At 40.1% G+C, this 24,387-nt stretch overlaps 1 protein-coding gene across 4 annotated transcripts in view; it reads right to left on the bottom strand.

The window, feature by feature from the left end:
* Positions 1-4,455: 4,455 nt before the first annotated feature.
* KIAA0232 (KIAA0232 ortholog) overlaps positions 4,456-24,387 on the bottom strand; it is a 55,726-nt gene continuing 35,794 nt past the window's right edge. The window contains exons 5-10 of one of the 4 annotated variants that reach the window (XR_012237182.1): positions 23,771-23,849; positions 18,735-21,897; positions 15,080-15,188; positions 14,506-14,600; positions 9,648-12,627; positions 4,456-9,523 (exon numbers count right to left, since the gene is read on the bottom strand). Coding sequence is in view for 2 of the 4 variants with exons in the window: in XM_073610525.1 (XP_073466626.1) it covers positions 12,451-12,627; positions 14,506-14,600; positions 15,080-15,188; positions 18,735-21,897; positions 23,771-23,849 (3,623 nt within the window). In the remaining 2 variants the exon portion in view is untranslated. Of the gene's footprint in view, positions 12,628-14,501; positions 14,601-15,079; positions 15,189-18,734; positions 21,898-23,770; positions 23,850-24,387 lie in introns of all 4 variants that reach the window. The other 3 variants (XR_012237183.1, XM_073610525.1, XM_073610541.1) reach the window with 3 other exon arrangements.

Raw genomic sequence — 24,387 nt, 5'->3', positions numbered from 1 at the left:
CATGGGCTGATGATCAATGCCCTGTCAGACTTGCCGGTTATCAGCTCTCCTTTCCTCACACTGTGACAGCGCGTAAGAAAAGGAATACCGATAGCCGGTAAGTTTATTTATATGTGATTAGACACAGTTGATCACATGGTAAAATGCCATTGATTGGCCCTTTACCTCAATCTGTGATCAGCTGTGTCCAAAGGATACAGTGGTCACAGAGCGTGCCCAAAGCGTGGGAGGTGTGTTCTGGGAGGACATCCATGGACACACTCCCAGAACCAGAGAGCAGCGCTTTAGCCATTTTTCAGCTATGGCATGGTATTGAGGTGGTTAAACAATTGGTCAGCCAGATGCCCAGCATGGGTGCCTTTCATAGAATGCCTTGCATTTTCTGAATTATTGCAGTTGGACTAGGTGGAGAGGTGGGATGGTTGATGTCATGCGCTCGACCCTATGCAATCAGAGAACACTATGCATTCATAGTGGAGATCACTATAGTAGCGGTGTTTACTAGTGATTTCCAGCTTCCAGGGGCTTCGACCAGGTATGGTATACATAGTTACATTGGTGCAAGTTGGTATTCCTATTTCAACTGTGCTATAGCCAAGATGGCTACAGATCAGCTCTCCAGTTCTAAGAGGCTGTCCTTCCAAATGCACACTCATTGGACACGCTCTGTCCTTTAGACACAGCTGATCACAAGTCACTGTAAAGGTCCAATCACAGCGGCCCTTTACCATGTGATCAGCTGTGTCCAATCACAGCTGGTCACATGTAAAACAGATTTTTTTTTTTTTGGTTGTTGGAATACTTTTCCTCACATGCTATCTCTGAGGAAAGGAGAGCCTATAACCAGGAAGTCTAACAGGGCACATTGAGTACATTGTTTACACTGATAATCAGGGCACTGCTTATCAGCGCCTCCTCATCAGTGAAGAAGAAAAATTCTTTTTGCTAAATTTTATAAACGAATCTAAGAAAAACGTTGTTTCAAAATTGAAATCTGAAAATTAGCCTGTGCAGGAAGGGTGTGAAAGTGCCCTGTATTGAAGTAGTTATTTAAAAATGCTAGTTTCCTGGCTGCCCCACTAATCCAGCAATTTAAGTGCTCTCTGATTTACTGACCCAGAACAAATACTTGGACCATTTCCAAATTCACCCCGATTCTAGTGTGAACTTTCACTTTGCTCAGGTCATAGAAAGTAACAAGATCACCTAATTCCGAGCACAGTAAGCACCCTGAACTAGGGGGAACATGCACAGCCCTGTGTAAGATTGGAAGCCCATACTGTATAGGAGCTTCTGTGGATGCTTGGAGATCTAAGGCAGCATGGGAGCACATGAGAATAGGTACAGAATGCTCTGTGAAAAGTAAATGCGTCATACTTGCCCCAACTTGGCAAATAAAGCAGCCAAGCAATTAACATTTCAGCACTAGATTAACAATGGTAGCCCACATATTTCATCTCAAGGTAGATGTGCTTTTACACATCTGGGATGGATTAAAAAAAAAAAAAAAATGCTGCCCAGGCGTCAATGCTGGTCATGTGACCAAAAGAAGCAATTTCCAAGAAATTATTTCAGGTCTTCTCTTGCCTTTTGATATACATTTCTTAAAGCTGACATTTAATATTTTTTGAATACAGTACTATACTTATTAGGTATATGTAATGGTTTGTAGCCCATTAACTGAAGGCAGCTACTTCTACTCAAAATGTCCCCAGCTGCTGGATACTGCCCTTCCGGTGCTGTGAAGAGTAACGGCAGTGGCTCCTAATGAGGAAAGTTGCACCACTTGCCTGTCTCCTGCACTATTCATAAAACTCATGAGTTCTGCGAACAGGTCGAGGAGATTCTGTCATTCAATTCCTCGTCCTCCATTCACAGAACTAGATGCATTATGGGAGTGTGGTAGGACAAGTTCTATGAATGGTGGAGGCAGGAAGGGACAGACGAGCAGTACATCTTCCTGATTGGGAGCCACTGCTGTTAACCTTCAAAGTGCCAGAAGACAGTCACAATAGGGCAGTATTCAGCGGCTGCAGAGGGGACACAGCACAGGATTTTGAGCAGAAGCAGCTGCTTTCAGGTAATGGGATACACGTTACACATACTTTAAGGTGTATGGTGCTGTATCCCAAATTTTTTTTTTTTTTTTACTGAACTATAGCTTTTAACATAGTTATATCGTGCCTTCATTATTTTCATCAACATTTACCAGGTGAAAAGAAAATGGTTAGGGGATGGGACAGCCTATAACTTTGCCAGAGGTGCTTGAGCAGTTGATGCAACAGTAACTATACTGTATGCAATGTGAATAAAAGGTAACCTTAGTTACCCCATCACCCATCAGTGTTCTAGTTGTCCCAAACCTCTCATGCTGGCAGCCAGAGGGCATTAAAAGCAGGCGGTTGTCCCAGACCGCCCACCTAAAGAAAGGCATGCAGCTGCTCAGGACTGTACACATGCTGTGGCCATGATGCTTTGCGGCAAAAATTAAACAGCATATCACATTTGGCAGGCAGTACCGCTGTTGAACCTGACCATTTAAGGTGTATGGGGCCACACCCATAACCTTGTGTTGTGCATGCGGTTTCAGCATTTACAGGGTTAAATTATACTGCCTCTTCAACGCCCATCAAATGCCTCTGAAAAGCAATCCAACATGGATTGCCCTTAAGACTACCTTTTTTAAAAAATATGCCTTGCCATACGTGAAAGACAAGGTTTTCTGGCAGGTTTGCTAAAAATGTATGAAAAAGCAGATATTTAAGGGGATTTTCCTATTAACCAGACATTCCATCTGTTTGGGAACAAGCATACTGTATGTAACCACAGGCTCCACCTGTTCAATAAATATGATAATGCAGAGTCATCTAAACATACAGTTCTCTATGTAAACAGAGGACCAGATGTTTTTACCAGGGGCTTTACATGGTGGGGACACAGTTAAATATTTCCACACAGAGGAGCCTCACTTAAATACAGGTTCTATTTTTCTTGGAAATCCTCATTAACAAAACCCCCTTTAACTACTTGCCAACTGATGTACCTTTTAAAACCTCTTTCCAGCCATGATCCTGGTACTGGTTTGTTTCGTTTTTTTAGCCAGCGATCAGCTTTCTTGTAAAAGTGACCAGGCAGCTTTACAGCTGCCTGATCACTTTAAGAGCCCTTTCGCACCGAGCCTGGGACCGCAGTAAACACAGGTCAGGGTGACTCCCCACAGAGGAGATGAAGAAATATCCGTGCATCCCCCTCCCCTCCCCCGACAAATTAACCCAGAAGCAATGATGATTTAGTCACTTCCAGTTTCAGAAAGGTCATTTCTCTGACTGTTACAGCCAGGGAAACAGCTAACCAAGCTCGATCTGTGCTCAGTTAACTGCTTTGGAGGGAAGGGTAGACATCAGGGGTCTAATGGACCCCTGATGTCTCCATAAAGACCTGTCATCTGCCCAAAACCTTCAAAAGGGGGCTTGTGCACCCCCTTGCGATAGCAATTAAGTCAAATGGTGAAAAAAGTTAGTGTAAAAAAAAAAAAAAAAAAAAAAAGTAAATCAACCTTCATACTCCTCTCAATGCTGGAGCTGCCCCATGTCAGCTCAGACTGGGAACTGAGCGATCACATGACAAATGATTGCTCAGCTCAATGTGTACTCAGAGCTGTTCAAATCACTGGAGCGCCAGGCTGGAGGGGAAGCAGGCACAGCTGGCTTCAGCTCCCAGCCAACAGTATGGTCTGGGTCCTTTCAGAGACCACTGTCAGCCAACGCTAGGTCACAGGAGAGCAAAGTGTGTACATTATAGTGACCCAGGAAGTACGGCCACTAAAAGGGGGGAAAAAAAAAAAAAAAAAAAATAGGTTTTGCCTTTAGTGACACTTTAAAGTGCTTTTACTGCTTGTTCAGAATATGTAAATACTTGAATGTGCAAGGACTGGGAACGAGGTCATTTTAAGGCTATAAAAGCATAACTGTATGCCTGTATCTTGTACAAGTGCTGATTCTAATCCCATGCAGAGTTCTCTTAGTTTTTACTCAAGCCAGTGAAATAATATTCTTTAAAGTGGCAGTTAATGGCTTGATTTATTTTACCCATTTTTTTTAGTTTGCTGGGATGTCCATCTTTTTTCCCCCTCCAAATTTTAATAACAATTGTGGCACAAGTACATTTTGACTTCTACAAGGGTTGTCAGATGTGTCTGCAGGCTATGACTGTCTCCCGAAGCATGTCTCCAGCCTGCGACAACTTCTCAGTTTGCAGCCTGTGACCATCTACTGTTGCATGTCCCAGTCTGACAGCTTTCTGTAGCACTGCATTGACTGAATATCATGTGGGTCCCTTTGGTGATGTCAGGGGCCACACAGAAGACCCCCTATATTGCGTTAACCTCCACTGATCAAGGAATTCAGCATACGATTTATATCGGTTATAAAAAGAAGTGCAAGAAAGTCCATAAGGTTTTGTTTTTTGCCTCTTTATTTGGTGTTAAATAAGTTCACAAGAAAAAAAAAAGTTACTCTTGGTGTACATGAAATCAGAACAATACAACCAATTGAGGGAGAAAAATGTAAAACAGAATTTCAGCTCAGGAATGGAAAACATTTTCAGTGCAATGGATATGCATTGCGCTTCATACCACAGTGCGTTCAGCGTTTTGCCAACCTTGAAAAAGAATATAAAATGTATCTGTCTGGAAGGAAAAAAAAAAAAAAAAAAAAACTTTAAATCCAGCTAGAATACTACTGCATGGCTGGCTTTGAAGAGGAGCAGAAATGAAATGATTATTGCCATGGTCTTCTTAAAAGTACCATTCCAGTCACGATCATAAAGAGCTGAAATGCTACACTGCTACAAATATGACTGTTAAACGGCAGTCTGCTCCTATACTGAGGCTCACTAGTATATGTGATCACATGAGGAACAGAAAGTGTCATGAGGTTATTGTATAATGAATGGCAAACTAATACAGGAAAGCCCTTGGTTGCTGCAGGAGCTAGACAACCTGCATGTTCACCTGGCAACAAAAAGGTACTAGTTTCTCGTCCATATTCTCAGTGCAGGATCTACAAAACCCTTTCAGGAAGCTCCAAGAATTTGTAAAATGTATACCAAAACATAAAAGTGAACAGTAAAGGGTATATGATAAGACGATGATGATATGACAAGTGCAGTGATCCACACCAAACATTTTACCAGCCTGACCCCACCTCTGCATCTGGTATTTGCACATTACTGCACTGCTTTATGGGATGAATCCATAGCGGTTCACCAAAATAAAAATTATATTTCGATATCATCGTTGCTTTCCCATGTCTCTCAGTTTAATAAAAATCTGTGTGCAATGGTATGTTAATCTCGCTGATTTTAACATGAGATGGTTACTACTTAGTCCTCCCAATTTTTTATCTCTTCACTAGAATGTCAACAATTAAAATAAGGACAGTTGTAGGATTATTCTTAAAAGAAAGGCTGCCTTTGTTGGTTTTCTGAAAGTGCTAGTTGCCTGGTTTTAATAATTTTACAGTGACCCAATACAAGTACACCACCAGTGAGCCCGGTACATTGGATTGCTTACATGTGTTAGGAACTCAAAGAATTTTGCTAGCAGCACAAGCACATTCTCAGAGGGCTCAGTCAAACCTATAAGGTAATGTGCATTACCACAAAATGTCAATGCATCCATCGTACTGTGCATTGTGTCGGAGGGGCAATGACCATTATTGGGCCATTCATAATGAATAGGCTGCCTTACGGTAGTAAACTCAGCTGCCTTGTATGTAAATAAACAGAGCAATTGGTGAAGTTATCATATATTTTTGGTTTACTTTATTTCTTCAGATGCCCTTGGAAGCCGGTGCCGTTGGCTCCTCTCTTCCACAGCTATCACTTCTGCCCCTTTTTCTATGCTGCTGACCCGTTATCTCACCCATGCGCAGAAAGATTTAGCCAAGCTTCAGAAACTCGGCCAAATATCAGCACGCGTGCGATATTGCGGTGCAATTCCGAGAGTGCTGGCAATGATAGGATGGCAAGAGGCCATCTTAACTGACAGCACACTTATGCTGTGGCTAAAGGAATTATTGCACATGCGCCAGTGATGTCAATAAAGAAGAAAATCGGGCTACATCTTTTGACAGGCTGAAGTGCAGAAGGTATAAAAGGAAACGGGTAGTAAGTTACCTCACACTGTTTATATTAAACTATGCATTGTGAGTTTACTATCGCTTTAACAGACTACATTAAACCATATAGATGTAAATTAGCTCAGGAGAGGCCAGCAACAGCATTCATATTTCTTTCAGCAGAGGTTTTCATTAAACGGGCAATAAAAAACGTTAGCCAAATGAAGATAGTGTATTCTCAGCAAAACAGTTCCTGCAAAAGACCAATAGCAGCAGAAATATGTAGCTGCAGAGCTACATATTTTCAGTCATTATCCACTGGACAATCTTTTCCCCAAGTATTTTTCTTAAGATGACTATAGAGCTGCAGACAACATATGCATATTGCCAGCACCACAAGGCATCATTTCGATATCTGCAGTACCCACATATTTTTCTATAAATGCACTGTTTATTGAATATTTCCAAAACGTAGAACATTTGACAAAGGAGTTAGCCATAATGTATGTGGGTAGTCTGAAATAGCCCTATTTAATTAAATAAGTGAGGAGTAATCATACATGAAAAGATACAAGTAAGGAGCTGCTGGAAATGCATAAACATTTATAAGACCGCTGCAGGCTGTAAACTTGTACATTTCTGTACTTTTTTTTTTTTTTTTAAAACACAGCAACTGCCTAATTCTCAGCTTTGCAAGGTTTTAAGGTCATCATGAATGCTATGACAATCTGAGTATTTCCTGGCTTTAGTGGTTTTGAACAATGCAAACTTGTAGCACTGGACAAAAATCTTCCAAAATTCTGAAAATGTTTTGTCATTCAAAAACCAGAGATCAATAAAATAATCTTCTGTTATCTAGCAAAGAAAGTGAAAAGAACTTAGGATAGATAATACAGCTTACTATTATAAAAAGGGAGCAGTCATACAAGAGTTCTTTAGGTGGAAAACATGAGGATAGAAAAAAAAAAAAAAAAAAGATTTAAGCAATACTTATATAAAAGGGGACACCCACCACCAAGAAGTTGTGTGATAAAAGCAAACCTGTCAGCCATTTAAACTTTCCCACTACAAAGCCTCTACTATTCGGTCCTTTGAGCCTCAATTTGCTTTACAACCAAAGCTTTGACTTCCATGTCTTCGGGGCCAAGTAGCACCTGCCAATTATCCCCAACCAATGACCTTATTGGTCACAGAGGCCAGAGGGTGAGGGCTTAAATGAAGTGAAGCCAGGAATGGTGGGACTCACTGAAGAGGCTTTTCTGGCTAATGAAGGAGCATGTTCTGAGCAAGTCTTAATTTAAATCTGCCGCTTTTTTTTTTTTTTTGAGTTTTTGAAAAACGTCTTCTATTAAGCGTTAAACTAAGATGCTTGTCAAGGATGTGCGGGTCTAAAAAACATTTTTTGTAAAACTGGGTGAAGATTTGCCCATCTGTAATATTACTTGAGCTGTACTGTGCTATACAGCAGGGGAGCTTTCTCTGCTTCGCAGGGGTTGCAAGATAAAGCCCAGCCTACTCAATGCAGCTTCAGTCCTCAATGTCTGAGGCCCCATGTATAATGCAAATCCAAATAACAGGATAGAACAGAACATCAGGACTCGATGCTGTGCAGAAAAAAGGCAGGAAGGCAGGGACTACAGGTGTTCACACATGAAAAAGAAAAAGCTAAACTCATATAGAGAAGAAAAAAAAAAAAAAAAACATAAATGCAAACAAAAAGACTAAAACTAACTTAGCACACAAAATCAAAATAGACAATATTGTCCCTTTAAGTGTTCAAATGCTAAAGTGATTTAGCACTGGAATACCAAAAATTTGCATGGGAAAACTTTTGAAAGAAAATATTAAAAGGTCTATTTGTGTTGCTCTTGAATAGTCAAAGTTCAACATGATGTTCTGAAAATCAAACTTTCACATTTGTATAAAGAGCAAGCCAAAAAAAGATTTAATTTTGGGTGAATGGCTGAAACAAATCACACCCCAAAGTCCTCACTGCTGTTTGGGAACCCCTCCACTACCGAGGATAAAAACAAAGCTATTTGTGCTACTTTTCTGCTAGATCTCTATGAAAATCTGTAGAGAAATCACTAAAAAGATTGCAACAGTGTTTGTGTCCTATGCCCTCTAGTGGATACAGAACTCCAACTGGTGGTCACAGTAGCTTAGTATGTCGCTGAATTTTTAGCCATGTCAACCTAATCAGGGGAGACGGGGGGGGGGGGGTTATGGGGAAGCCAACTGGACAGCAGTGAATTCATATAGTGGGAGGTTAAACTATGCTATACTTCATGGAAAAGGGGGGAATTGTTTGGGGGGTGGTTCTATTCAAGACATCTTACTAAGATCAAAGCCAGATTTGTTGCAAACAGTAACAAGATTCTAGGCGTTTTCAGTTGCAAACTGGATAATAAAAAGTAGACATTTCAATAATGGTTACAATTGGCATTTCTGTAAAGCCCCTGTTTACATTTATGAAACAGAAAAGGTCAAATGTTATTTTTCCTGCAAAACACAGCACTTTAACAGACCTCTACTGGGTTAAAAAAATATATAGATATTTTTTTTGCAGGTTAGCAGGCCATTACTGTTTAATGTTGCAACAGTATGAAGAGGGGGCTTTAATCTTGTGCCTTAGTTAGCCAATTCTGCAGCAACTAGAAAGCAGCGTTTGCGGAGTCAAATGCCCCCACTGCAATTCCCCTTTGCATTTCCATGAAGTGGCATCTACAGAACATATTTCTTTAGGGCCTTGTTCACTGGAACTTCAGCTTGTATGAGTGCAGCATGTACAGCAAGCGTCTGCTAGGTTAAACAATTCTTTAGTTCCAGTTTGTAAATGTTGAACTCAAATCTTATTAGGAGTGCTGACCATCACTTTAAAGAACCTGCTAAGAGTAAGGCTTGCACTTTCAGGCAGCTTGTTTAAAAGGTCAGCACTCCCATTAACACATTCCAAAACTGGTCTTGAATGGTACTTTTAAAGGCCTCTCGCACATGGGTGGCGGTAAAAACAGGCAGCTGAACCACAATTTTACCACTCCCCTGGCTGACCACCTAAAGACTGTTCACATGCAGCAGCCAAGATGCTTTGTGGAGCAGCTACTTGTTGTGTAGCCACTGCAAATTTGTTGCAGCATGGCGAGTCGACAGTCATTACCGCCTATCAAATTCTGCCATTAAGTTGATGTCACAACTGCAAGCCAAATTCTTGTCCAATGGCTGCAGTGTATTAGCCCCATTAGAGGCAGGAATTAAAAAAAAAAAAAAAAAAAAAAAAAAAAAGCATGACTGACTACCTCCTGAATGCCTGACAGTGTCTGCCGAGCCACGCTCTGAAAATCAATCCACTGTGGATCGCTTTCCAGAGCTTTGGCTAGTGTGAACATAGCCCAGTGATGGCAAACCTTGGCACCCCAGATGTTTTGGAATTATATTTCCCATTATGCTCATGCACTCTGCAGTGTAGTTGAGCATCAACGGAAATGTTGTTCCAAAACATCTGTGGTGCCAAGGTTTGCCATCACTGACCTAGACCAATCACTTCAACAAAGCTAGTCAAAAGCTCTGTAAAAGCGTGCTGAACACACTGCTCTTAGCCTATGCAAACAAGGCCTTACTAAAATGTTTTGCCTACTGGGGGTGGAGGGAAAAAATAAAATCACAGTACTAGATTGTATCTATTGCTTTGTCAAAAATGTATTTAGTTATTCCCATTGTATTTGTCCAAATTTCAGCATTCAAAAATAATAAAAAATACGGGTGACAGAACTTTGATGTCACAAACTGAAATACCGCTCAACCACGATTTGTATTGCCTTTATATTTACGCTATTATTTCAAAGCAATATATTTTTTTTTTTTTTTTTGCATTTGTTGGTGTTATAAGCATGCTTGTTTTAAGTTTTGGTAATCTGTTTTCAAATATTGCTCCTACTGTGCTTAAACAATCTGCATAACAGTTAGAAGCACAAAGTTTTGATAATTCTGAACAATTACACTTTGACAATGTGCAGATTTTTCTAATTTTTTTTCCCTTTTCTCTCTTTTTTTAAATTTTTTTTTGTCTAACAAAACTACACGGATCAATCATTACTTCAGTCACACAGTAAGGGTGAAAAATGTTAGTTAGGCTCCACTCACACACTTGCCCATGACGTCCTTTCAAAGCACAAAAATGTAAAATACTAGTCTAAGTAACAGCAACAATACTACAGAGCTGCTAATGGCAGAAGCCAAAGGGGTTTATGGTAACCTTATCATTGTGCATGACAAAAGAATAACAGTGAATGGGATTACAAAAAAACTGTCTACGTACAGTGGCACAATATTCAAAAGATGGTAGTAAATGAATGACTAAAGAAGCCAACACAAAATAGCTGCATCCAGTGTAAACAAAAGGGCTCATCTATGGGCAGCATTAATGGAGTCAATATATCAAAAGTGGAGCTAAATTCGAACAGTTCACCAGAAGAACCTATTAGGTTTCTTGCATACGACACGAAAAATCTAAATAGATCACATTACCAATTTTTACTCCCTATTTTCACAAAGGTTTCTCACCAAGCACAAATCTTGGCTTTAACTAAAAACACTCCTCAAACCATATTCTATAATAAAAGACAACTACTTCCTGCAGGGAACATGGGTATCAATATTCAGATATGACAACCACCTACATGTTGTGCCAGGATTCTACTAAAAACAGCAGAGTTTGGTGCAGTGAGGAATGCCTGTTACTACTAATTCTCAAAAAAAAAAAATCACTTGTTCTAGGAATTATAAACTATTTTACCAGAGCCAACAAACTCCAAGGCACAGGGACCACCACGCACACTAGTTAAAAAAAAAAAAAAAAAAAAAAAGCTTCTGGGGGAGTTTAGCGTTTTGTTATCCTGTGTGTCCAGGAACATTAGAAGGTTTAGAGGCATATTTTTAAGTTCAGCATTTAGAGGCAGAAAAAAAAAAAAATCTTCCAATTTGCGTTTGATAGAATTTTTCTGCCAGAACAAAAAACAACAAAAACAAAAAAAAAAAAAAACGCTAAACATTTCTAAATGCCTGTACAAAAATGCTCTAAGCGTTTTTTTTTTTTTTACCCCAGCCAAAAGAACTGGTGTTTTTTTATTTTTTTAAGCCCAGTGTGCATGGACCCTACTAAAACTCTTCAGACTTGCCTAGCTGAACTTCAGAAATCCATTGCTATTTAATATATTTCTGAGACCGACCGACGATGCACAGCCAGCACTGGAAGGCAATAACTTTTTAGGGACCTAGCACCCAAAGGTTTTGCCAAGTGTTGAAAGCCTGGGATGTTTGGTAGCACTAGAAAAACAACTAATCAGGAGGATGGAGGCTTCAAGCGCGACATCCCTTCCAATCAACGTATAGAAAGTCTAGATAATCTCCACTTTCACCTAAAAATTAAAGTAGCTCTACTTTAGCTATCTGAACAGCAAAAACACTGGCAGAAAAACAGTCTTTATGCCACCACCCTTCTAGTAATATTCACTGGGCTGCATTTCAGCATAGAATTCACTATGCAGAAAAGGAAAGGTGTTTCTTGAGGAACGGATGCTAAAACTTTAAAAAAACCCTTGGCAAATAACATTAGCAGAAAACTATTTTGTCCTCTATTAGTGGGCGCAAAGTATCATAGGATAGAAAAAACACAGTATTTAAGTCTCTAAACACTACTACTAGTTAGTCTACTTAGAATTCGCTTTTTGTCTTTTTTTTTTTTTTTTTTTTTTTAAAGAATGGGCAAGTGTCATTCATGCTACTCTCCTGCATTCAGAAAGGCACGGATTGATTACAGTGTTACATATTTATGTCCTCGTTCTTTGAGACTACTGCCAAAGACTCCAGAAGCCTAAGGTGCCTGAATGGCAGAAGTAGCTGTAGGTTCTACTCTGTTTAGATGGCAATTCTGCCTACAGCTAAAAAATAAAAAAAAATAAAAAACTTATATAAAGAGAGTATGCCAATAAGATGCACAAAGCAGTGATTTTGCAAACACAAGCACATCCATTCATATGACAACAAAAGCTATTCTACCTATACTAGGTGAAGTTTAACAGCTTGCCAGAGGAAAAAAAAAATAAAAAAATAAAAAAATAAAGGAAAGGAAATGAATGTTTGATGAGATTGCTAATCTCAAATGCAAAACGAAAGAGGAAAAAAAAAAAAAAGAAAAAAAAAAAAGAAGAAAGAAAAATTAAACAAAAACACACCGAAGTGGCAACTAAAGCTGTTCAAGGACCCTAGGGGAAACAGACAATCGGGATTTTGTCTCAACACGCTAATCTTTCACAGCTACAGCTAAAGATGTTGATCACAGCTGAGTGCGAGAGAAAAGTTCCTCTCTGGAAATATCAGCCCACTCATGTCCGCCATCAGAAGCAGTGTCAGAACTGGAGCTGTCACTTGAGTATATCTTCTTCCTGAAGCTACTGCTTTTTATTCCACCAGTGAATCCAATGGCAACTTTGGCATTGTTACATGCAGACATCTGCAAGACAAAAAACAAAAAAAAAAAAAAACCACGCATAATAATTTTACCTAAATTTACTTTAAAAATGAAGTGTAAACTGTTTAGCAATGACATGTTGGCAAGCAAGAGGTGTGGAGCAAACAATCACAAAGTCAGAGCCCCTGAGCTGCATACTTTTGTTGGGTCAGTGATTCAATGCATTGAAGCCACTGGATCAAGGTTGGTGACCAACTAACCAACATTTTCACTAGGAGAGCTCAATAAATGCAGCCAGCGTGTTGATCATTGCTCCAAGTACAGATTTGAAGAAAACACACATTAAGTGAAAAACCATGGCATGTCATTGTTAACCCACTCTTCAAAATGCTAATTACCTGGCAGTCATACAATTTGAGTTAATACTCTGAAATATATCTATCTCTATATACACATATATATATATATATATATATATATATATATATATATATATATATATACATACATATATATATATATATATATACACACATATATATATATATATACACATATATATATATATATATATATATATATATATATATATATATATATAACAGGTGATGCCATTCTATACCATTAGCCCACCCTTTGCACTCATTAAAGAGTAACTCCACTTTTGTTGAGAAAAAACACATTTCCCTCTGGGTGATGTACATTGCACGGATTTAACAAACATTGTTATTCCTTTTGTTATTCTGAAGAAATAGCGGTTTGTGTCCATGTGTAAAGAGAATCTGTATGGGAGGGATTTTAAAAATCAATCACCTGACGCACCTGCAGGGCTCTTATGAGGAAAGTGGCAGGGTCTGCATTCCTTTTGACAGGATTTCCCCGTGGGAGTATCCCACCAAAAATGAAATTTTTGTTGCAAGGGATGCCTAAAATTTGGCTTGTACCTTAGTGCAACTTCTGGCAAAATCAATAATCACTCAAGCAGGAAATTACATTTCTGGGGTCTTTCTGTACATAACACCTCTCCAGTTAGTCATATTGCATTTTACAGAAACTTATAGAGCTGCAGATTGCAAAGGAAAGGTCATTTTTTATTTGGGTGGAGTTACCCTTTAAATATCTGCAAACCTATGTGCATAATTCAAATCCTCCAGATTTTAGGTTGTTGCAGTCAGAAGAGAAACTCCTACAGGTAGTTTTAAAGAAGACCTAAACTCAAAGTTAGTTTGGCGTCATTAATAAATTATTAGATAGGGAGGCAGGAAAAATCTGTCACTTGGATATTGCAGTGCCTCCTAGAAGAGCCTTAAACCCCTTTCACACTGGGGCCACCTGTGCGTTAGGGCTAAAGTGCCGCTCATTTTAGTGGCACTTTTCGGCCGATAGCGGGGCACTTTTAAACCCCACTAGCGACCGAAGGGGTTAAAAACACCTGTTACGGCACTTCTGAAGCGCTTTTCAGGCTTTTCAGATGCGCGGCCCATTCATTGCAATGGGCATGGGCGTTTTGGGAGCGTTCCCAACCCACCCCAAAGATGCTGCTTGCAGGGCTTTTTCGAACGTCCCACAAGCGCAATGCTCCAGTGTGAAAGCACTCGGGCTTTCACATTTGGGTGGCAGTTTTCAGTTGCTATTTCTAGCGCTAAAATGCCTGAAAACTGCCTCAGTGTGAAAGGGCTCTTAGTGGCAATGCACTAGGGCTAATGCAAGCACAGCCTTCAGTAACAATGCATAAACGCTCATAATGCTGAGATTCTATGGGCCCACTTGACAGCTTAACATTACTAAGAATGGAAGCGGAAGCATAGTACAAACATCTGTTTGCAAACTAAAAGTAAACTGTAGCCCAAAAAAAAAAAAATTGCTGGGAAAGAAAAAAAAGAATACTCAAATCTATATTCTAAAAACCACATTACCTACTTTCTCAATCTCCAGAGGAAGCCATCCAGCGCATGGGATATCTTTCCCACTTGTGTGATCTACGTGACCTTCTTCATTACCATTTGCGTAGAAAGCTGAAAGTCAAACCATAAGATTAAAAAACATAGCTTAGCTACCCTTTCAGTATTAGCAATACTGTTACAAAGACATACATATTTGTTAGGGTATCAAAAAACTAATATAGTTAATAAAATCACAGAATTATTTCATACAAAACATTTCATCAAGATCATTAGCAAAGAGACAATGGTATCCTCAGATGCCTGCAGACTTAAAAAAAAAAAACAAAAAAAAAAACACTTTGGCCAATTGTTTAACTCCCGGCGACCACAAAACCCCCTGTATGCAAATACAGACTTCTTCAAACGGTAGATGGCTGGCCTGCCGTCTACTATTATTGGTTATTGAACCCTGCCAATCATACTCAACCAATAGCTATGCGTGGGAGGCAGCAGGATGTAAGCTTTGTATTGCCATCGCTACTTCACAAAAACGTTGAATGTGAAATATTTACTATAAAAGACATTGTTCTAAGTAACCATAATGTTCTTACAGTCACAGCAGGGTCCAGAGATCAATGGGGAGTACAGTGCTTTCTGCCACCAGCACTGTTTTTCCTTTGCAGCATTTACTCCCTGAAGATTGATGCTTAAAGGAGGGTACTGAAAAAAAAAATGAAACCTCACAACAGAGCCTCTATAACAACACTTTTTAAAACATGAGAACATAAAAAACAAAGAAATGGTCATTTTATTTGCCAGGAGAGCTACTCTGCGCTACTCATTTCTAATTTAGTTTTAACTTTGTTATTTTCCATTGTTCATGGAGATCTGCCTTTCTATGACTTCATGGCTAAGCCTCAACAACGAACACCCTATAGTCGAATGGAAGAAAAGTCAGTCTTTAAACAGCAGGTTAAAAAGGAAAAAAAGAAAAAAAAAAAAAAAAGCGGGGGGGGGGGGGGGAAGAGACGATGACGACTCTGAACTGGGGTACCTATCAGTATCATAGCATACAAATGCTTTAATACAAGTAGATGCAACGGTCTCATTCATCAGAATTTTAAATGAACACAACACTTTCCATGCTTGGATCAGTTTACAGAGGCATTTGACAGGAGATGAAGAAGCAATAGATCACCACTTCCACAGCCGTTTTAACCCTCTAAATGCAGCACACAGCTGTAGGGTGCTTGCAATGTAGCCCCATTCACCAGGGGGTATACTATGCTGTGGCTGCAATCATGGCTGCTGCCTCTGCAGCTTATGGTGGAGCATTTGGGGGATGGCAAAAAACCCTTTTAAAAATTGCGCTGCATCAAAAACAAAACACGTTAGCCAACGCGTGGGGGTACCATTGGGGATTAAATGGTGCCCTCATGCCTAAAGAGCAGCATACTTGTCTGCATGTCAGGAATGCACGTGTTTTTTGCAATAATGTGAACCAAGTCTTGGACTGCGTTGCCTCCAGACTAAACTCTTCTCAAGGATTCCCTGACTAGTAAAAAGGTTGAGAAATACTGCTGTAGTTGACGTCTGACATTAACAAGTTGCAATGAAAGTGGCTTTAAAGTAAAATACATTTATATACATCTAGCTCACTATCTCTCCCTCTACATATAGACACACAGTGCCTTAAAGTATTCATGCCCCTTGAAATTTTCCATAATTTCCACATTTTGTCATGTTAAAACCAAAGACAAATGCATTTTACTGGGATTTTATGTGATAGACCAACACAAAGTGGCACATAATTGTGAAGTGGAAGGAAAATGATAAATGGTTTTCAAATTTTTTTACAAATAAATATCTGAAAAGTGTGCCGTGCATTTGTATTCATTCCCCTTTACTCTGATACCCCTAACTAAAATCTAGTGGAACCAAGTGCCTTCAGAAGTCACCTAATTAGTAAATTAAAATCCACGTGTGTACTATAATCTCAGTATAAATGCAGCTGTTCTGTGAAGCCCTCAGAGGTTTGTTAGAGAACCTTAGTGAACAAATAGCATCATAAAGGCCAAGGAACACACCAGACAGGTCAGGAATAAAGCTGTGGAAAAGTTAGATTTGGTGTTTACAAGTAAAAATCAGTGGGGTTTTTTTTGGGCTATAAAATTACTTAAAACCCCCCAGATGTTATAATTTTTTTCAGACACCCTAGGGAATAAAATAATAGTCGTTGCAATACTTTGTGTCACACTGTATTTGCGCATCAAACTTATACATTTTTGGGGAAAAATTACACACTTTAATTCAAAAATAAAAAGACAACAGTAAAGTTAGCCCAATTTTTTTCAATATTGTGAAAGATATTACATCAGGTAAATTGATACTCAACATGTCCCGCTTCAAAATTGCGCCCGCTCACAGAATGGCGACAAACTTTGATCCTTAAAAATCTCCATAGGCGGCGTTTAAAAATTTCTACAGATTACCAGTTTTGAGTTAGAGGAGGCCTGTGCTAGAATTATTACTCTCGCTCCAACGATCACGGCGATACCTCACGTGTGTGGTTTGAACGCAGTTTTCATATGTGGGTGCGACTTACACATGCTTTCTCTTCTGCGCGGGAGCTCAGTGGGACGGGGCGCTTTAAGTTTTTTTTCTTATTTAACTTTTTAATTTTGACACTCTTAAAAAAAAAAAAAGGGTCACTTTTAATCCTATTACAAGGAATGTAAACATCCTTTGGGGAAAAAAAAAAAAAAAAAAAGCATGGCAGGACCTCTTAAATGTGAGATCTGGGGTCAAACCATTCTATTGTAGCTCTGGCTGTATGTTTAGGGTCATACGGTCCTGCTGGAAGGTGAACCTCTGCCCCATTTCTAGTCTTTTGAAGACTCCAACAAGTTTTCTTCTAAGATTGCCCTGTATTTGGCTCCATCCATCTTCCCATCAACTCTGACCAGCTTCCCTGTCCCTACTCAAGAAAAGCATCCCCTAAACATGATACTGCCACCACCATGTTTCATGGTGGGGATGGTGTGTTCAGAGTGATGTGCAGTGTTAGTTTTCCGCCATACATAGCGTTTTGCTTTTGGGCCAAAATGTTATATTTTGGTCTCATCTGACCAGAGCACCTTCTTCCACATGTATGCTGTGTCCCCCACGTGGCAAACTGCAAACGGGACTTCTTATGGCTTTCTTTCAACAATGGCTTTCCTTTTGCCACTATTCCATAAAGGCCAGATTTGTGGCGTGCACAACTAATAGTTATCCTGTGGACAGATTCTCCTACCTGAGCTGTGGATCTCTGCATGGGCCTCTTGGCTGCTTCACTGATTAATGCTCTCCTTGCCCAGCCTGTCAGTTTGGATGGACGGCCATGTCTTGGTAGGTTTGCAGTTGTGCCATGCTCTTTGTGATTTGTTCTTAAGCACATGTTTAGGGGATGCTTTTCTTGAGTAGGGACAGGGAAGCTGGTCAGAGTTGATGGGAAGATGGATGGAGCCAACTACAGGGCAATCTTAGAAGAAAACCTGTTGGAGTCTGCAAAAGTCTAGAAACTGGGGCAGAGGTTCACCTTCCAGCAGGACTGTATGACCCTAAACATACAGCCAGAGATACAATAGAATGGTTTACATCAAAGCATATTTTCAAGTGTTAGAACGGCCCAGTCAAAGTCCAGACCTAAATCCAATGAGAATCTGTGGCAAAACTTGAAAGTTGCTCTTCAGACACTCTCCATCCAATCTTGACAGAGCTTGAGCCATTTTGCAAAGAACGGGCAAAAATTTCACTCTAGATGTTCAAAGCTGGTAAAGACGTCCCCAAAAAGACTTGCAGCTGTAATTGCAGTGAAAAGTTGTTCTACAAAAAACATTGACTTAAGGGGGCCAAATACAAATGCACACCACACTTTAAAGATATTTGTAAAAAAAAAATTGAAAACCATTTATCATTTTCATTCCACTTCACAATTATGTGCGGCTTTGTGTTGGTCTATCACATAAAATCCCAATAAAATACATTTACGTTTTTGGTTGCAACATGACAAAATGTGGAAAATTTCAAGGGGAATGAATACTTTAAGGATAGAGAAAGATAGATACACACATTTCACTTTCGAAAGCTATATGGGAACACAAATACATGCACACTAGGAACACATTTTTAGTCATTAAGTTAGAGCCCTAGTCACTAATTTTATATGCACCCCCTCCCTTCAAGGTATATACTGAATAGCGAGGAAAACAAGCTTCTACATACCTCTTCCTTTTCCACACAAGATGTAGAGTCGCATCCCAGAGTCAGGTCTCCCATTTCATTTACTTCTCTTTTTAACATTTTGCAATTTGTTTTAGAGTTCTCCATCACTTCACTTTCAAACGACTCTATAACTCTAAAGTCTAAATTGTCATGCTTCTCTAAAGGCAAAACTCCAAAGGATTCTTCTTGACCGTCTAAAGAAGTCTGTGCACTTTTCTCCATGCCAGACTTCTGCAATCTAGGCAGAAACTTCCCAGATTCAAGCTCAGACTTTCCATAAAAATGACCTTCATTTTCAGCATCTTCTTCAAGCGGTTTAAGATCATCCTGCGGATCCTCAAACACTTCTCCCTCAGAAAGAGTAGGTGCGGCTACCTCATCTTTCTCCGATTCACAATCGGATTCGCTTCCTACTCCTGGAGAAAGTTCAGACGCAGATATTGGGCGGAAATGAGTGCGTGGAGAGATTTTTATCGATCTGTACTGCGTTCTTTCCACTCCACAAATCCTTGGATGATTTCCATCACCTTCTGACTCTGAACACAAGGCTTTTGGTTTGTAATTAGGACTACTGGTAATGATACTTCCAGGTTCAAATGAACATTCAACATGAAGAACCTGTGAAAATCTATTGTTCAGCTCATAAGACGAGAAAGAGTAGCCCATTCCTGGTTCATCAACCTGGAAATTCTCACACGTTCCAAGCAAATTTTCATGCAAAATGAAAGAAAAACCTTTGTTTGAGCTTCTATCTTCCCTATGCTCATCTTCAAATGAAACAAATGGTCTCCACAACGGCCTATGTCCAGGAGCAAAACTGTTTCCTGGAGTCATAAACACATCTGCTTCTGCTATCGTAACGACATCGGAGGCAGCACATTCCAGTAGGCTTGCTTTTGCCGGACTCTCCGGTGCCAGTGCCCACTCATCTTCGCCATTGAAGTTTTTGAACTCGCCATACACGCCTCCAAGAATGAATGAGTTTTCTTTCACATGGTTAATATCCCAGGGTTTGGATGGAGTTGTGTAATCTCCACTATCAATCTTTAATGAATCACTCGAGAGAAAGGTCTGCTTTTCTGCAAGATCTTTTTGACTATCCCAAAGATGGTACTCAGACCTCTGAACGGCCTTACTGGGCTCCTGAAAAGCATCACATGTAGCATTAGCTTCATGACAACTAAATACATTTACATCTAGTGGGAAGATCTGGTCCTCCGCTCTTTCAGAATGGTCTTCGATGTTTGTCCAAATGTCTTTGATGACCCCTGAGCTGTATCCATGTGTATGATGGTGGTTTTTGCTCTCAGCCTCTATAGTGTCACATATCTCCTTATTTTCCTGTTCAAGCTGAATGCCGCAAAGTGACTCCAGCTTAGATTTTTTTCCCAACACCAGCCCTGATTCTTCAGTCAAAGTCCTGTTCTGCATAAATGGATTTCTTGATGTTGTACAAGGGATATTCTGTTGGAAGGCTAAGGTAACTCTAGGAATTATGTAATCTGAGTCTTCTGCATTTAACTGACTGTAATCTTCTAAATGACTGTTCAGAGCCTCCGTATCTGACCGTGTTCCATCTGAATGTGACCACGGACTGCATGTTCTAGTTGAGAGGTTTGAACACTGTTCGTTTTCATCAAAGGCACTGTTTTTGGTCCATATAAGTAATCGTGACTGAGTTTTCCCAAACCTATTCATGCTGGAACAAGACTCTGATTTGACTCTCTCATTTACCATCTGCTCCCTGGGCAGCGGAAGTACAGAGTTACTGCATTGCACTTCAAACACTGAAAAATAAGAGCCATTTCTATCCAAAAATAAATCTTGATTGCCTGCATGCATGTGAGCACTAAGCATTGTGCTGTCTAAAAAAGGGGAAAGGGTACTGGGGGAGTCACCTCCCAAACTCTCCCCATCTGCATCTACTGAGCTGGAGGGTGAATAGGACTCCCAAAATTGAGCTAATTTACTATGGTCTTGCAAGAACAAATCTTCAGCACCAATAGAACTGGTTGACTCTGTCCATATTGCACTCCCCCATTGCAAATCCTTATCTTCTAACACTTTGCAAGATTCAGCCTCAAAATCACTTTGCAGTTTGCTCTTCTGTCGAATCATATTCAGGATTCGACTTTCTCCTTTCACCTTATCTGAGGCACCAGGATCCAACATGGATTGATCAATTTCCACTTCATAGAAGTGTGTAAATTCTATAGGGTGAACATCATCCAAATAGTTGTCCTCTAGAAGAGAACAGTTAGAGGTCCCTGTGGGATCACTTGCCTCTGTTATGACTGCAGGCATTTCTACAAAGTGACCCTCAATAAAGGTACCTGCTGCGAGGTATGTTTCATGAATATTGTGGTTATTTAAATGAAGATCTTTTACGATCTCTGACAACTCTTCCATCTCTTCTGACCTGTTATGCCAATTCTGATGTTTTCTGTATGCAGTTTCTAATTTACTTTTACCGTTCAGAGGAATAAAATATTCTGTAATGGGTTCAGTATACCACAAAGGCTCCTCTCTGAATTGTGTCTCTTTTTTTCTCTCTTCAAAGACATTTCCTTCATTCAAGTCTTTCCATGCATATTCTTTTATCTGACGTTTTACTCTTTTGCAGAGTGTTTTCACAGATCCCACACTACTACTGCTGCTAGCTGCAACATTTTTTCTCTCAACATTTTTGGACAGAGTTTTAGGGCTGATTTTCCCCTTTTTGTTCCGGACATCCCTAATTTTTTGCCTTACTTTGACAAAACGCGTTTTTGTTTCTCCCTGATTACCATTTGAGCCTGCTTCGCTCGATCCAGATGACCAGGATCGAGGGCGGATTTTTCCGTTTGACTTGCGCCTCACACTTTTTGATATACCAGTTTTAGCATCTGTTAGGGTGCTAAACTTGTTCTCTTTCTCGTTCTTGCCTTTTCTTTGATGGTTTTTTGCCTGTACAGTGTTAGAAGCTCCGTTATTTTTGTTGCTAACTATGGTTTCATTCTCGCTGTTGCAATTCTTTGGTGATGGAGTTTCGGTGCTTGTTTGTGGGGCAGTAGAAGATGAGGAGGAGCTAGAATAAGAGCAGATTTTTGATTTGTTCCACACGGTCATTATTTCTTGTAGGCAAACTGGCTTTTCTGACAGAGGTGGAAAAGCTTCATAATACCTGTAAATGGACAAAAACAAAACAAAAACCACATAAATGGTGAATTATAGACAATACCATTTCTACTGCCACATTTTGAAACTATTGTGTGAAAACTTTCTGTAACGACTACCTCCAACGTGATTTTTTTTTTATTCATGACATTGACTTTAAAAAAAAAAGTTTTTTGGTTTGAAGACAGGTGACTAATGAGATCCTGATTGATGCGAACTATAGCTAACGAAACTCATTTAATGGACCTTAAAAATTTTTTTTTTTTTTTTTTTTAATGTGGCCGATTGTTGAGAAGTAGCTCAAATTTTGCCTTCCGTTAAGATACCCAATGCATTTGATAAAAGTTTGAACCTTTTCATCAGATTACAATGGCACAGCAGGGGAAATCCCTGCATCCACTTTGCTTGTGTGGATGCAGGGACCAGAGAATTTTTCGTTGTTGGAACGAGAAAAAAAAACAAAAAAAAAAAACGGCCTTGCCATTGCCGGATTACACATAGCCGGGCTCTCCTGTTTACTCAGCGCTCAGTCACAGTCCTGCCTCATAGGATAGACGTCACATGTCCCGGCATTGAACCGGTGTTCTGTCTATCATTGGAACCATCCAGGAGGCGGGACTGTGTGTGACTGAGCTCCAAGTAAGCAGGAGATCCCTCTGTGTAATCCGGCAATGGCGAGGCTGCAGATGGGACTAATCAGGCCACAATGATAAGCAATGGATAGGCTGCAGATGGGCACTGATCAGGCTGAAATGATGGGCAACGGCAAGGCTGCAGATGGGCACTGATCAGGCTGCAATGATGGGCAATGGATAGGCTGCAGATGGGCACTGATCAGGCTGAAATGATGGGCAACGGCAAGCCTGCAGATGGGCACTGATCAGGCTGCACTGATGGGCAATGGAGAGGCTGCAGATGGGCACTGATCAGGCTGCAATGATGGGCAATGGAGAGGCTGCAGATGGGCACTGATCAGGCTGCAATGATGGGCAATGGAGAGGCTGCAGATGGGCACTGATCAGGCTGCAATGATGGGCAATGGCAAGGCTGCAGATGGGCACTGATCAGGCTGCATTAATAGGCAATGGTGAGGCTGCAGATGGGCACTGATCAGGCTGCATTAATGGGCAATGGAGATCCTACAGATGGGCACCAATCAGGCTGCAATGATGGGCAATGGAAAGGCTGCAGATGGGCACTGATCAGGCTGCATTAATAGGCAATGTCAGGCTGCATTAATATGCAATAGTGAGGGTGCAGATGGGCACTGATCAGGCTGCACTAACCCTTACATTGCTTCAAAGTTCTTTATTAAAAATGTTTAGTTTGTTTTTTTCCTGAAACTTCCCTTTTAAAATTAAGGTGAGTGTTATACGCCGATAAATACGGTAAGTATGAATACAAGGCTTCCTCTAATTAGCTGAGGTGAAGAGAAAGGCAAATGACATCATGACCCATAACTCAGTCAGCGGAAGCCTTGCATTCATTCATAAAACTTAACACCTCCTGTGAATGGCAAAGCAGCGCTCGGCCCAATTCGATTTTGTTTCGGAAACAGGACTGGAAGTCCCTGTATTGTAGCACTGTATACGGTGTGTATCTGATGCTACATACAGTTTATTCAGCATCAACAGTAGCAACATTCATTCGTAAACGAACAAACCATTTAAAGTGAAACTTGGGAGTTGGGCTCTAAAATAAAGGGTGGTGACATCCTCCTGGTTGTGGTGTCTGGGAGGGATGAGAAAATCTTTGAGGTTTTTTTTTTTTTCTCATGCTTGAATCATTTTGGCATATTATTTGCCTTTGATTAGAATAGAAGGCTCACCTAGGATATGAACATTTTTTCAAAGATTTCAAGAGATTTAAGGGATATTTACATTTCAGCCTGATCCTTTCTTGCTAGAGATGTTGCTTCTGGTGACAGCAATCCATCTACAGTCTTGCTAGTCTTCTCATCTGTAAAATGTTAATATATAGGTCAGTAACATGCATATATATCCATAGGCTACAATGCACAGATATCTGGAAGAGTAGCTGTGTAAAAGTTGGTTCACACAGGAGCAGGATGCCCAGTGTTTGTAACATGTGGCATAATCACTGTATTGGCAGCGGGGTGCAATGTTGGAAGACCCTGAAATAAATACGACAGTGCCACCTGAAACCACACATGCAAGTTTGAATTCGGTGCCAACGGGGCCAGTCTGCTAGAGGGAAGAAATGTGTTACTTCTGTTTCTATAGAATATTTATTAGTTTCAAGGAAAAAAAAAATTAAAAATACCCCAAATTTTCAATCAGCTTCGGCGCTCACGCACGTTGCTGGATTTAGATAAGAACTGGGGGGGAATGGGGGGCAAACTGAAGGTTTTTTAACTTCATGCAAAAAATATATGAAGGTAACAAACCTTCAGCCTTTACAACCACTTTAAGCCGGGGTGGATAAAAAAAAAAAAAAAAAAAAAAAAAAAAAAAAAAAAAAAAACACAACACCACAG

Source organism: Aquarana catesbeiana, linkage group LG01 (assembly GCF_042186555.1).
Source record: "Aquarana catesbeiana isolate 2022-GZ linkage group LG01, ASM4218655v1, whole genome shotgun sequence".
Lineage (NCBI taxonomy): Eukaryota > Metazoa > Chordata > Amphibia > Anura > Ranidae > Aquarana > Aquarana catesbeiana.
The sequence above is the reverse complement of the archived record's forward strand: the minus strand, read 5'-3'. Positions and strand labels throughout refer to the sequence as shown.